The sequence below is a fragment of the Scyliorhinus canicula genome, chromosome 15 (assembly GCF_902713615.1).
Source record: "Scyliorhinus canicula chromosome 15, sScyCan1.1, whole genome shotgun sequence".
In the NCBI taxonomy this organism is placed as follows: domain Eukaryota; kingdom Metazoa; phylum Chordata; class Chondrichthyes; order Carcharhiniformes; family Scyliorhinidae; genus Scyliorhinus; species Scyliorhinus canicula.
In genome coordinates, this window is record NC_052160.1 from 97,432,424 (window position 1) to 97,447,511 (window position 15,088).

Consider the following 15,088-nt stretch of genomic DNA (forward strand, 5'->3'; position numbering starts at 1 on the left):
TGAATTTTATATGCCAGAGAGATTGACTTGGAGTCAATAACATACTGTAAAATCCTATTCCGGCTTAAAATGAGAACTTGCCACCATATCTATTGTGCAAGCAAGAAACAACACTGATCAAGGCATTTGAACAGGGAGTCAAGATGCCAGTCGTGATAACTTTTTGATTTCTGCATTTAATTGCCCATCTGGCCTTGTATGAAGTTGAAGTGCATTCCCGCATTACAAATGGTGAACGCTTTTAACCTCATCAGGACTTCAGAAGCAGACTTGGGAACAGTGTGTTTCTCAAGTGTGCAATGCACAGCTAATATATGCAAAAATGTATGCTTGGTGAGTGGGGAGGGGAAACATGCAGGAGAAAGAACAAAGATTGTTCATTGTTATCCCACACTTGACTGGATTTTCTCATAGGTCAGACCTAAAGCTGTTGACTTAAGACCCTTGGGCAGCTGAGCAGCCTAACTATACTTGGTGTCCATTGCCATTTACCTGCAGTAGACTGCACCTTTTCAAATTATCTTATGAATGTCATCTTTTACAGACAAGTGGATCGATGCCTAGCTCCCATCATACACGAACACAATCAACTTCCTCAAATAACAGTTCAAACAGTATCAGCCAGTACTTTGAAATGTATGATGTAAAAGAGTCATCCTATCACAGTCATATCTCCCGTCTGGATCTGCACATATGTGATGATGGTTTCTCGATGGAACAAGGTACGAGCATTCACTGTGTCTGCAAGTGACCCAAGTTTGTATTTCGTTACAATTTATGTACATCCATTATTTTGAGGGTATGTGTAAAATGAAATTAAGGTTTGGCAGGGGGAAGCCGGTTTTCATCCAAGAATGCAACACTTTACAAGTAAATCTGCAGTGCTTGATCGTGTTGTGGGTGTGGGAATGCTATAAAATGTTCATTCTTGAGGGTGGAGGGCAAAAGTTTAATTTGTTTAAAAAAAAATTTTTTTTAATCCCAACTGTGGCCTGAGATATTTTTTGTAATTTCCAAGCGCTATTCTCTGCCTCAGAATATCATCTGTGGTGGGTGGGGGTGTGGGATATGTAGCAAACTAATGAGATACGAAAGGAAAAACTGCAAATGCTGGAAGAATGAGGTGCCTCCCAGATTCATGCCCATCTTTTGTGCTCATTTATGCTTTAGTCTGTCCAGTCAGGTGTTCATCCCTGCTGCAGTTCTCTCTCTAATGCATTTTGCCTTTTACTGTTTAGGAGGATCCAAGCATCGAGTAGCTGGAGGTGCTATACAGTTAACATTCAGGAATTTGAGCTTAGATTGCTACCCCTTCCACTGGGCAAGTGAGTGAATTCTGTTGTTAAAAGAACTAGACTCATAATGGAAGTAATTAGATACATCATCGTTGACCTCCCGGAGTGAATAGAAATGCTAAATTCGCCATAGTCTCAGAGGACCAAAGGCTGCTCTTCACTTTTGAGAGAGAGCTGACTGGTTGTGATTTGACTTGAGGATCACCACACATCGGGCAAGGAGCAAGGTTGAGAAGGCTCAGCCAGTACAGGAATTGAACATGTGCTATTGGCGTCACCCCAAATCGCAAATCAGCCGTCCAGCCCACTGAGCTAACTGACCCCAGTCCAGGAATAGTACAGCATAGCAGGCGAGAATGTCAAAAATTCGAAGAAAAATTAACACATTTTGAATAAATTATTATTAAAGGCTATGATTTGTTCTTTATGCTAGAAGTAGGAAGTAGCTCACACAATTTCTTGTGAGCATAATGGCTCCTTGAGTTGGAGCGGAGGACATGTATAAAATCTGTATTAGTTTGCATCTAGCCCAGACTGCTTTTACTAACACACATCCTTTGTCGTAGAATTTATCCACTAGTTAAACGATTGTGCTGAGACCGGCCCTTCCCATGCCCTCAGACCATAAAAGTTACAACTGGACAAACCACAAATTGAGAAATATTAGCACGCACAACACCTGAATTGCCTAGGCTTTGAGGACAGATTACCAGAGTCAAGTGACCGTGCAGGCTCAGTTTGACCAAACTTGGTTGAAGGAGCTTCAGTATCAAAACTGGCTTTACTGTGGTGCAGATTTGTAGGTAGGGATTTGAGTAATGGTTACACTCTTTGCTGCTGAAGTTGTCACTGCTACAAGATGATGTCATGGTGATTAGGTTATGACATGAGTTGCCCAAAGGAGTTTCAAACTTTGTCCCTTCAGTATGAAGTTTCGCTAATTTATTGCTCTTCATCCTCTGTTTGCAGATGACAGTTGCAAACATTGGGTTAGACACTCGGAAACAATGGAAGCGAGAAGATGCTGGGCCCAAAACCTGCTTCAGGAGTTTCAGTCCAAAGTGCAAACGATAATAGATCATCATGAGGACACAACAGTTGTAAAATCGCCAACAAAAGAGCCTCCTGGCAAAAGAAAAGGTATGTGTTCTTGCAGCTAGATTTCTTAAATTCAGAAAAATTATCAGATTTTATAAATAGAGAAAAGTGGGATGTAGAGAGATCTGAGTTTCATGAGCAATTTTAGTCCAATGTTCACTTGATCCCTTACTATTCATTATCTCCACCTACCTGTCACTTGTCTACTCCTCGTGCCTTATCTAACTTTTTCTCCCAAAGAATAGCTGGTTCAAATATCTTGGATGAAACAAAAACAGAAATTGCTGGAAAAACTCTGGTCTGGCAGCATCTGTGGAGGGAGAAAACAGCACTTTCTGGTTTTGCTTTGAATCTTCAGAGCAATCATATTGGACTTGAAATGTTAATTCGGCTTCTCCCTGCACAGATATTGCCAGACCTGCTAGGTTTTGCCAGAATTCTGCTTTTTTTTTTTTGGATCTCCAGCATCTGCAGTAATTTGCTTTTAGTGTGGATGCATGTTGTGCTTACATTATTTTTATGCAAACCAAGAATATGTTGATAATGACTTGCATTCATTCTTATGACATTTTTCATGACCTCAGGATGTTATAAAGCACTTTATAGCCAATGAGATAGTTGTAAAGTCAAGTCACTGTTGTGGTGTGGGGAACATGCCAGCCAAATTATACACAGGAAGCTGCATAAACAGAAATGTGATGATCAATTAGTTTTTAGCTATGGTTGAGAAAGGGATGAAGATTGGCCAGGCCACCCTTCTGATATATACAGGAAATTTGTGAAAAGCAGCTTTGTCCAGAAGTTAGAAATGTGGAGATTATTTAATGGATGCGAGTCATTTCTCAGCGCTTTGAGTATTTTTAGTGGATTATTTTATAGTTAGATTATCATAACAGTCCTGTGCTATTTTAGCATTCTGAGCATTAATAACCAAAACCGACTTTCTGCTGCTGACTGTTGCATGCACTTTTTTTTTTTAAGTCACTATACTTATGCTGTGGTATCATTAGAATATTATAGCCCAAAAGGAGATGATTCTATCTGTCGGGTCTACACCATCTACTTCTTTTGTTTTGGAAAGTTGTTCAGTTAATCAAACCCCCCATAGCCCTGCAACCTTTTTTTGCATCTTTATTCAAATCCCTCAAACTGCACCCTGTCAGGTGATGAATTGCAAATCCTGATCTCTCATTGCTTCAAAGTCTTCCCCATCTCCCCTTTCATTCTTTTCTGTGTTCTCTGTTTAAAAACACTGAGGCATTGGAAACTCTATGTAAACCATTCAGAATTTTTTTCTTGGCAGTCTCTTCAAGAAGCCCAAAGATGTGCGGGTTAGGTGGATTGGCCATGCTAAAATTGCCCGTACTGTCCTTAAAAAAAAAAGTAAGGTGGGGGGGGGGGGGGTGTTGGGTTACGAGTATAGGGTGGATACGTGGGTTTGAGTAGGGTGATCATGGCTCGGCACAACATCGGCTGAAGGGCCTGTTCAGTGCTGTACTGTTCTAGGTTCTAAGCGTAATCCCTGATTCTCTCGCCGAATCATGTAACTTTAATCCCTCATCTCTGAAACCATGCTAATAATTCACTGTACCCTTTCCAAAGCCTACATGTTTTTCCAAAACTGTTGTCCAAATTCAACAGAGTACTTCAGCTGGAGCAGACTTTGTGTTTTACTTGGGTTTAGTGCAATTCTGTTGTGTTTTCTACACTGCTTTTATAGATTTAAAAACCCAGGATCCCATATGCTTAACTGCTTTGTTAATGTGTCCTGCTACCTTGGAAGATTTGTGCAGAAACACCACCAGGTTTTGCTGTGCCTACATTCACTTAAAATTGTGCCATTTAACTTGTATTATCTTTCCTCATTCTTCTTCTCAAAATGTATTGTCACACTAATTTATTTATCTGATTTGAAGTCTGTGTAACGTATCACATTCTGATCATTGCATCGTAAGATTCGAAAGTAATATCTTTGCCGTGGTTATTAAAATGCATAACTAAGGAAACGGGATAATGGTGTACTAGCTCTAGATCTTTCTAGTTTTACGTTTCTGTGGCCCCTGGATTTTGAGACGCATTCGCCCATCTGCCTGTATCTTGTAACGGAGAGCACTTTTGAGCATAAATCGGACTCCGAATCTTCACACTGCACAAGGAGGTTATTCAGCCCATCGAGTCTGCACTGGCTCTCTGGAGGAACGTTGCACCCAGTCCCACTTCCTTGCCTTATTCCTGCAACCTTTCCTATTCTTTTCAATTAGCAATTGAGTTCCCTTTTGGAACCCCGATCGAACCTGCTGCCACCACCCTCTCAGCAAGTTCATTCCAGACTCCAACCACCCTCAGGTGAAACATTTCTCCTACTTTTGGCCATTATTTTGAATCTGTGTACTTATTTACCCTGTCCACATAGCTCAGCATCCAAAATGCCAATGTTAAGTCTCCATCAGCCATTGTCCAAGGAAACTGTCCACAATCTATCCTCATAGCTCCTCATAACTACAGTTTATCTCTGGAATCATTCTTCTGAATCGCCTCTATACTTTCTCCAATGCCTTTACATCCTTCCACAAGTATAGCACCCAGAACTGGGCACAGTACCCCAGACAAAGCCGAATTAGTGTCTTGTACAAGTTCAAGATGACCACCTTACTCCTGTACTCAATGCCCCTATTAATAAAACCGAGGATACAATATGATTTATTAACTGCTCTCTCAACCTACCTACAACCTTTAGTGACTTATGTACACATACATGAGGCCCCTCTGCTCCTCCACCTCCTTTAGAATTTCTCCCTTTATTTTATAATGAAAATGAAAATTGCTTATTGTCACGAGTAGGCGTCAATGAAGTTAGTGAAAAGCCCCTAGTCGCCACATTTCGGCGCCTATTCGAGGAGGCTGGTATGGGAATTGAACCGTGCTGTTGGCCTGCGTTGGTCTGCTTTAAAAGCCAGCGATTTAGCCCGGAGTGCTAAACCAGCCCCTGTCTGAGTTGCATAAGTGCTCCAAACTAAACTGGCCCTTGACCAGTCAGTAGGATTGTCACTACCTGTGAGCCTGGCACTATAATTATTCCATTGTCTTTTTTGGTCCCCAATTATTTTATTTTCCAGTTAAGGGACAATGTAGTGTGGACAATTCACCCACCCTGCACATCTCTTTGGGTTGTGGGGGTGAGACCCACGCAGACACAGGGAGAATATGCAAACTCCACACGGACAGTGAACCGGGGCAGGATCAAAGCCGGGTCCTCGGTGCCGTAAGGCAGCAGTGCTAACCACTGGGCCACCGTGCTGCCCCTTCAGTTGTTTCGTTGTCTTAAGAATCTGTTTGTGCTTCTAATCTTTCGGAGGTTAAAGTTTGATTGTTTCAGTGAAAAGAACTGCATTAATGGAGGATCAAGACATCTAAAATCCATACCCAAGATCCATTTCCTGTGTCAGCCGTGGCTCGATTGATATTTCACTCTCCTTTTGAGTCAAAAGGCACCAGTCCATTAGAAACACTGAGTATTTTGTAAGGTTTGTTTTTGAAATAAGTAAGCACAGCAACCATCCTCTGCCAGCAAGGTCCCACAAACAAGATGATCAAGTCTCTTTTTCCTGGTGTTAATTGAAGAAGCAATCTTACCCAGACGACTGTGCATTCCCTTCTGTAGAAAGTCAATCTTTGGGACATTCAACATCTGTGAAGGTACTGGCAGAAGGACTATAATTTAAAGTCTCATTTGATGGAAACCATAAACAATGGAGTCAGATTTAGTGTGGAGAAAACTGTGTGCCAAAGAAGAAAATCCACATATTTCCCAACCGGATGATGGGGTACCGGACGAGCACTCTGGTTGTGCGCAGATCAGCTGACGGGGGTATTCGCAGACATCTTCAACCTCTCTTTACAACAATCTGAGGTCCCTATCTGCTTCAAGAAGACGACCATCATCCCTGTACCAAAGAAAAGCCAAGCAGCGTGCCTTAATGACTGTCGTCCAGTGGCTCTGACATCCATCATTATGAAGTGCTTCGAAAGGTTAGTCATGGCACAAATCAACTCCAGCCGCCCGGATTGCCTTGATGCAGCAGTAAGCGAACTGCAGTGTAACAGGTCCACAGCGCCCAGACGCCATCTTCCGGCCCCTGCACTCAACACTGGAACACCTAGATAACAAAGACACCTATGTCAGACTCCCATTTATTGACTACAGCTCAGCCTTCAACATTTATTCCTACGAAACTCATCTCCAAACTCTGTGGCATGGGCCTCGGCTCCTCCCTCTGCGACTGGATCCTGACCCACAGGCCACAATCGGTAAGGATAGGCAACAACACCTCCACGATCATCCTCAACACTGGTGCCCCACAAGGCTGTGTCCTCAGCTCACTACTATACTCCTGATGCACCTATGACTGTGTGGTCAAATTCCCCTCCAACTTGATTTTCAAATTTGCTGATGAGACCACAGTAGTGGGTCAGATTTCAAACAATGACGAGACAGAGTACAGGAATGAGATCGAGAATCTGGTGAACTGGTGCGACGACAATAATCTCTCCCTCAATGTCAACAAAACTAAGGAGATTGTCATCGACTTCAGGAAGCGTAGAGGGAGAATATGGCCCTGTCTGCATCAATGGGAACGAAGTAGAAAGGGTCGAGAGCTTCAAGCTTTTAGGTGTCCAGATTACCAACAACCCCCCCCCCCCCTCCCCCATGCCGAAACTATAGTTCAGAAAGCCCACCAACGACTCTACTTTCTCAGAAGACTACGGAAATTTGGCATGTCAGCTGCGACTCTCACCAACTTTTACAGATGGACCATTGAACGCATTCTTTCTGGTTGTATCACAGCTTGGTATGGTTCCTGTTCTGCCCAAGACCCCAGGAAACTACAAAAGGTCGTGAATGTAGCCCAGTCCATCATGCAAACCAGCCTCCCATCCATTGAATCTATCTATAATTCCCGCTGCCTCAGAAAGGCAACTAGCAAAGTTAAGGACCCCACACACCCCGGACAATACTCTCTTCTTCCATCAGGAAAAAGATACAATGATTTGAGGTCACATACCAACCGACTCAAGAACAGCTTCTTCCCTGCTGCCATCAGACTTTTGAATGGACCTACCTCGTACTAAGTTGATCTTTTCTCTACACCCTAGTTATGACTGTAAAATTACATTCTGTGGTCTCTCCTTCCTTCCCTATGTATGGTATGCATTGTCTGTACAGCATGCAAGAAACAGTACTTTTCACTACACTAATACATGTGACAATAATAAATCAAATCAAAGATTCAACATGAACTACTAACCTTGTGTCCAAAAGGCAAAATATACACCAAGTTGGGTTGCAGGGAAGGGTATGCAGTGCATTGAAACTGCATTAAATAGAATTTTAACTGGATAGCAGATCACAAGCAACAAGCACTCTTGTAAAGCTTCTTGGTAGTTATGACATTGCAGAATTCTGGACTCTTGATCTTTGTTGATTTAAGAAAACAATTCTGTCTTTAACTTCTGCTGTGTCCCAGTGAAACCCAACACAAACTGGAGGAACAGTATCTCAACAGCCTTTTGGACTTAACATTGAGTTCAACAACTATAGGCCATGAATTCTCTTCTTTATTTCAATCTTTTTTTAATCTTACCTTTTTCCCCAACTCCCTCCTGCTACAGAGCCATCTGTGACTTGTTCTTATGTTTTATTATCAGAGTGCTGACTCTTGTTCTACTATCAACACATTCTATAATATTGCCTTTATGCCACAATTAGCACCTTCTTCAGTCTTCGGGTGCGCTTCAGCGGACTCGGTTGCACTTCAGTGGACTCGAGTACGCTGAAGGGTGCATTTCAGGGTGTTTCTTGGCGGCTGTAACAGTGTGAAGCATCCCGCTATCCAACGGCACTTGGCCATTTTCTTTGGCCTCGGGGAGTTTCTCCCCGCTGAGGCTGCACTTAGAGGGTTTTGCTGGTGGGGAGCTGAAGTTCACCAGTAGGAAAGGCTCCTCACAGATCGGGGTGATACTTTGTCTGGAAGCCCTGACCTTTGTTTGGACCAGTACTAAACGATGCCCTGGCAAGCTCTCCCAAGCACGGCTGGTGAGTCCTGGGTGGCGGGTCCAGGTGAGACTTGGGCGAGATCCAGATTGTGCCGGGCAGAGTGAGTCGAGTTGCTCGCATCTGGCGTGGAGCCTGGCGCACCGGGATCATTGAATCGTATCCCTTTGTCTTATGCCCATTACATCTTTGTCAAACCTCTCCTGAACTTCCACCAATCCCTGATCTTCTATTTTGCTCGACTCCCTCTCCCTTCAACAGTATAAAATGAATCACATTTCAACTTTTCTGCAGCTCTGAAGAAATCATTGGGACTCTGTTTCTCTCTCCACACATGTTACCAGACCTGCTGAGTTTTTCCAGCATTCTATACATATGAATTGAGTTTGAGATGCTAGATTTACCTTTAATGCAGAAAAATCTGAAGGATTTCCACTGAGTAGCAGCAACATAAAGCTGCCGTGTGTCATTACAAGTTCTCATGGCCCTTCTAAGAAATGGTGACTAATTCTGTATTTTAACGTCAAAGAATTACAGGCAAAGCCACTGGAAGGAGGTTGGACGGATCCAATTTGCTGGCAAACTGATGTTCTTGCTCTTCTGGTTTCTGGTGATTAAAACTTGTTGAGCTGCAGGTGCCAACAGATCTTGTGAATTTCATAAATCTGAATTCTGAAATGTGGCAAGAATCTTGTGTGGTGTTGCTCGATCCTGATGTCACAGAGAGATAACCCAGCCAAGTTCTCAAAAGTAATGAAAGATTGTTTCCGCAGCCTTATTCAGTCAACTAGTCTACAAAGCTGTGGACTGAGGTCAAAAGGATGGGCTGGATATTTTTCCTTTTGATAAATAAGCCAAGCGGTGGGGTGGATGGGTGGAAATTGCATTCATACACAGTCTACATTTAATTCAAAGGCACGCAAATCATATTCTCCACTTCCTTAATTTTTAGCATTAAATTCTTATTTTCTTGTGGCTTGGATTGCTTATCTCAAATGACTGCATAATTCAACCTTTGTCCGCACAAAAGCTTCCAAGTTATCTGGAGTACACTGTCGTGCCTTTCATGTTCTCAGGAACACTCAGTGCGTTTCACAATGAATCACTGTTCCATTGGAGAATGCGGCAGCCGGTGAATGCATGACATTGTCCCAGAAACTGCAAATTGCACAAATCACGAGTTTGAATGTTAAGTATTGGCCTGGATTCTGGGAGAACTTAGTTCAAAAAAGTGCCATAAGATGTTTCCTTCCATTGCATAGAATAGCCAGGTGGAACCCCAGTTTGATAGCTCATCAGAAGGTCAGCACCCCTCAATGCTGCATTAATGTCAGACAATACTTCATTCTTGAGAAGCTGTATCTTCAATATTTGAAAGACCCTAAATAACAACTAAGCTGAAATTTCCGGTGTTGTGTTGTGATGGATTCTGTTGTTTCAAAGCTTGTATTTTCTGACCGTCCCGAATTGAAAAAGGAGACTGACCCTTCGAAGTTCTAAGGAAACTAAGACTGAAACTGAGGTTGGAAACAAACTTCCAGGTGTCTGAAATTGGTTGAAACCATATAAAAGGGCACATTGCCATCAGAACTCCAATGATGATCCCAGTGGTACAGGAGAGATCCAGAGAATAAAAGATCCATAGAATTCCCACAATGCTGAAGGAGGATCTACGGCTCAGAGTCTACATTGACACTCTGAAAGTACATCCTACCTAGGCCAACTCTTTTCTTTTCCCCCCCCCCCCCCCCCCCCCCCCCCCCGAATCCCTGTAATCCCATAACCTACACACCTTTGGACTTAAGGGGCAATTTAGCATGGCTGATCCACCTAACCTGCACGTTTTTTGGGCTCTGGGAAGAAATCAGAATACCAGAAGGAAACCCACGCAGACACGAGGGGAACATGTAAACTCCACACGTCACCCAAGGCCAGAATTGAACCCGGGTCTCCGGTGCCGTGAGGCAGCAATACTAACTATTGTTCCACTGTGCTGCCGAGGTAGGCTGAGAAGCTAGAGCAGGCTGGAGGCTAATCCAGAAGCTGAGGATGGGCAATTATACAGTTGCTGCAGCTGTTTGTGTTAATTCAAGATAACATTGGTGGATCTACATCATTCGGCCTTATCCTTGAGAAGGTTGTGCAGATGTGTGACATTTTTGCTGAAGACAAAGTTGCGTGCTGCAGTCAGTTCGGTTTTAGGCTAAATCCAAGATGAAGATTAACTGAAATTCTTCATGAGGAAGGCAGAGTTTTGAAGGACTTTGTGACTGAGATTGATGTTGAGTGGACAGCTGGCCAATTTGTAAGATTTGTCTTAAGTTGTAATTGCCATTTAACGTGTAATTTATAGAATCATACAATGTACAGTGCAGAAGGAGGCTATTCGGCCCATCGAGCACTGGCCCTTGGAAAGAGCACCTGACCTAAGCTCTCACCTCCGTCCTATCCCCACACCTCCGTCCTATCCCCACACCTCCGTCCTATTCCCACACCTCCATCCTATCCCCACACCTCCCCCTATCCCCGTAACCCCACCTAACCTTTTTTTGGACACTTCAGGACAATTTAGCATGGCCAATCCACTCAACCTGCACATCTTTGGACTGTGGGGGGGAAACCGGAGCACCCGAAGGAAACCCACACAGACACGGGGAGAACGTACAGACTGCACAACCAGTGACCCAAGCCGGGAATCGAACCTGGGACACTGGAGCTGTGAAGCAACTGTGCTACCGTTCTGCCCTCGTAATGTACTATGTGATTCTGCGTAAAAGCGTCCCCTCTTAAAGGAACACGACGATTAAAAAATTAAATCACAAAACTTTGATTTAATTTATTATTGTCACATGTATTAGTATGCAGTGAAAAATGTTGTTTCTTGCAAGCTGTACAAACAATGCATACCATACATAGGGAAGGAAGGAGAGGCTGCAGAATATAATGTTACAGTTATAGCAAGGTGTCGAGAAAAGATCAACTTAATACGAGGTAGGTCCATTTAAAAGTTTGATGGCAGCAGGGAAGAAGCTGTTCCTGAGTCAGTTGGTACGTGACCTCAAACTTTTGTATATTTTTCCTGACTGAAGAAGGTGGAAGAGAGTATGTCCAGTGTGCGTGGGGTCTTTAATTATGCTGGTTGCCTTTCTGAGGCAGCGGGAATTATAGATAAGAGTCAATGGATGGGAGGCTGGTTTGCGTGATGGACTGGGCTACATTCATGACCTTTTGTAGTTTCCTGGGGTCTTGGGCAGAGCAGGAACCATACCAGGCTGTGATACAACCAGAAAGAATGCTTTCAATGGTGCATCTGTAAAAGTTTATAGTTTATAATCATGCACAATATGCCTTTTAATTTATGTTTAACTTATGTTCCTTCCGGATTTTGAATATAGGTGTCTTATCAAAATGGCATTTAGTGTTGTAAAAACAATGTTATTAACCTGGACTGAGGTCGTAATACTGTCACATTTTATAGTTTGGGTGTTCTTAGCAAAGAAAGAACTTTTTTTTGCAAGGAAAGAATGGTTTTTCTCTAACTGAACAAAAATGTGTTTGTAGAGAAATGGCAAATAAACAACATTATTCTGTTTTTCTGAGCATCGTAATTACTCTGAAATCAAATTGACATCCAAACGAGATTTTACAACTGGAATGTTGCAACAGCTTCTGGCTTTGGTTCCCAAGTTTTGTGGTCTTAATAAGAAATTAGTCATAGCTCATAGCTTGACTCAACTTGATAAGCTGAACATAAATTGACTTGTCTAAGGCCCATTAACCAGCAGTGATCCCACTAATTGTGAGAACAAGAGATGTTTCTTTAAGCCATGCCACGAGGGGAGTGATGAGAAGTTGGCAGATTTTTGATCAGCCTATTGACAAATTACCAATGAGAAACTGTTGACCAGTTAGTTTAACAACTGTCGTTGGGAAATTGTTAGAATCCATTATTAAGGACATTTAGAAAGTTAAAGTGCAATCAGAGTCAGCATGGTTTTATGAAGGGCAAATCATGATTGACTAATTTGCTAGAGTTCTTTGAAGATGTAACAAGCCAAATGAATAATGGGCATCCTGTCGATTGTAGTATATCTGGACTTCCAAAAGGCATTTTGATAAGGTGCCACACAAAAGGTTTGTGCACAAGCTAAAATCACATGGATTAGGGATAATTTATTAGCTTGGATAGAAGACCGGCTAACCAGCAGAAGGCAGAGAGTTGGGATAAATTGGTATTTTTCTGGTTGGCAAGATGTAATTTGTGGGGTGCCACAGGATTCGGTCCTCAGGACCCATCTGTTTACAATACGTATATTGATGACTTAGATGCAGGGGTAAAAGGAACTAAATTGCCTACTCCTAAATCATGTGATTAGGGAATGGTGATGAATTATGTCCTTCCTTGAGTAAGGAACCCAAAACTGCACGCACTAATCCAGGTATGGTCTCACCAAAGCCTGATATATGATCAATGATATCAGGTGAGGGGCGTGGAGCTGGAGTTGTCAAATTACTTAATCAGCAACTGATTTTAATTAATTGATCTCCAAAGTCATGGTTAGCTTGCATGAAGTATCAAATGCTTTGTGTTAAAATCTTAGTTGGCTAGCAGAAGGGAGCCATTCAAGTGAAACTTGTACCCAGGACAGCTTTGATAGTTATGTACCTTGGCATAAAATTGTTGGAGACCATCTTGTTCACTGGAGATGTTCCATCGTAATTATATTATGCTTGGTTCAACACTGGAAAAATACTGGTTATTGAAGTTCCCATTCTTGTTCCCTTTGCAACAGGGTCACCAACTCGAAAAGCAACTGCTGGCAAAAGACGTGCAAGTGATCAGTCGGCATCAGCTACTACTTCTGATTCTCGACAACCACCATGGAGCAGGCTGCGCTCTAGCTGCGTGGTTGTTCGCGTTGATGATTTGGATGTTTATCAAGTAAGGAGGGGGTGTCTAATGTTAATTTTCTGTGTAATGCTGCTGACTGTCACTTTGATTGGTTGAATGAGCTTGGGACTTTCTATATTAACGTTTCCAATTAGGACCATAAGACATACGAGCATAATTAGACCATTTGGCCCATCGAATCTGCTCTGCCATTCAATCATGGCTGATGTGTTTCTCATCCTTCTGCCCATAATCCTTGATGCCCTTATTAATCAAGAACCTATCTATCTCTGTCTTCAAGGCACTCGGTGACTTGGCCTCCACAGCCTTCTGTGGCAAAGATCCTCCACCCTCTGGCTGAAGAAAGTCCTCCCCCTCTCAGTTTTAAGGAGCACCCCTTCAGTCTGAGGCTGTGCCCTCAGGTTCTAGTTTTTCCTACTAGTGGAAACATCCTATCCACATCCAGACCTCGCAGTATCCTGTAAGTTTCAATAAGATTTCTCCCCCTTTCCCATCCTTCTAAACTCCAATAAGTACAAACTCAGAGACCTCAACCGCTCCTCATATGACAGGCTCTTCATTCCAGGGATCATTCTTGTGAACCTCCTGTGGACCCTTTCCAAGACCAGCACATTAAGAAAAAAAATTCATTAAATTCTTGGTGGAAACTGTTACTTCCTCTAAGCTCTATTTTGTTTGGTTACTCAAGGTAATGGCAAACTCTAGCCTTCTCCGAGACCCGTGCAGACCTAACACTTTGGATACAGCTTCCAATGGAGCTGCAGAGATCACATTTTCTTTGAAGCTAGGTGTCAATCTGGAGCTATCGTAATATTGAAATGCAGTTCTATCCCACCACACTTGCCAAGCTGGAATTGGGACCTGAGGAGGTTGACCTGTTTGGCTTCTGCTGAACTCATAAAACACAAGTAGCCATGAACAAATACAGAAAAAAAATCAAAAACATCTAGCCTTTACAGTAAGCCTTTATATCTAGAGGAAAGAGAAAATGCTGGAAAATCTCAGCAGGTCTGGCAGCATCTGTAGGGAGAAAAAAGAGCTAACGTATCGAGTCCAATGACTCTTTGTCAAAGCTTTCGAGTCATTTGATTTAATTTAACAAATTTAGTATCATTGTTGAGGTTTTTCAGAATGGAAGGTTGTGACTAGTGGTGTTCCACAGGGATCGATGCTTGGGCCTTTGTTGTTTGTAGTGTGGCAGGATAGAGTTGAGGATTGTCAGAAAGTACAGCAGGACATAGATAGGTTGGAGACATAGGCAGAGAAATGGCAAATGGAGTTTAATCCGGACAAATGTGAGGTAATGAATTTTGGGTCTAACATAGAGGGGAAACATAAACCTAAATGGCAAAACTCTGAGGAGTTAAGAAAGTCAGAGAGATCTGGGCATGCAGGTCCACAGATCTTTGAAGGTGGCAACACAAGTGGACATGGTAGTCAAGAAAGCATACGGAATGCTTGCCTTCATTGGATGGGGCATCGAGTATAAAAACTGGCAAATCATGCTACAGTTGTATAGCAACTTGGTAATAATAATAATGGTACGGCCGCACTTGGAATGCTGCGCACAATTCTGGTCGCCACACTACCAGGAGGATGTGGAGGCTTTGGAGACGGTGCAGAGGAAGTTTACCAGGACGTTGCCAGGTCTGGAGGATGTCAGCTATGTGGAGAGGTTGAATAGACTCTGACTGTTTTCATTAGAAAGACAGAGGTTGAGTGGTGAGATGA

The 15,088-nt window shown here is 42.8% G+C and overlaps 1 protein-coding gene across 3 annotated transcripts in view; it reads left to right on the forward strand.

Annotated features, from left to right (window-relative positions):
- uhrf1bp1 (UHRF1 binding protein 1) overlaps nucleotides 1–15,088 on the forward strand; it is a 226,761-nt gene that overhangs the window by 140,075 nt on the left and 71,598 nt on the right. For all 3 annotated transcript variants that reach the window (XM_038821140.1, XM_038821138.1, XM_038821139.1), the window contains exons 8-11: nucleotides 545–722; nucleotides 1,239–1,325; nucleotides 2,265–2,435; nucleotides 13,239–13,387. In XM_038821140.1, coding sequence (XP_038677068.1) covers nucleotides 545–722; nucleotides 1,239–1,325; nucleotides 2,265–2,435; nucleotides 13,239–13,387 — 585 coding nt within the window. The remainder of the gene's footprint in view (nucleotides 1–544; nucleotides 723–1,238; nucleotides 1,326–2,264; nucleotides 2,436–13,238; nucleotides 13,388–15,088) is intronic.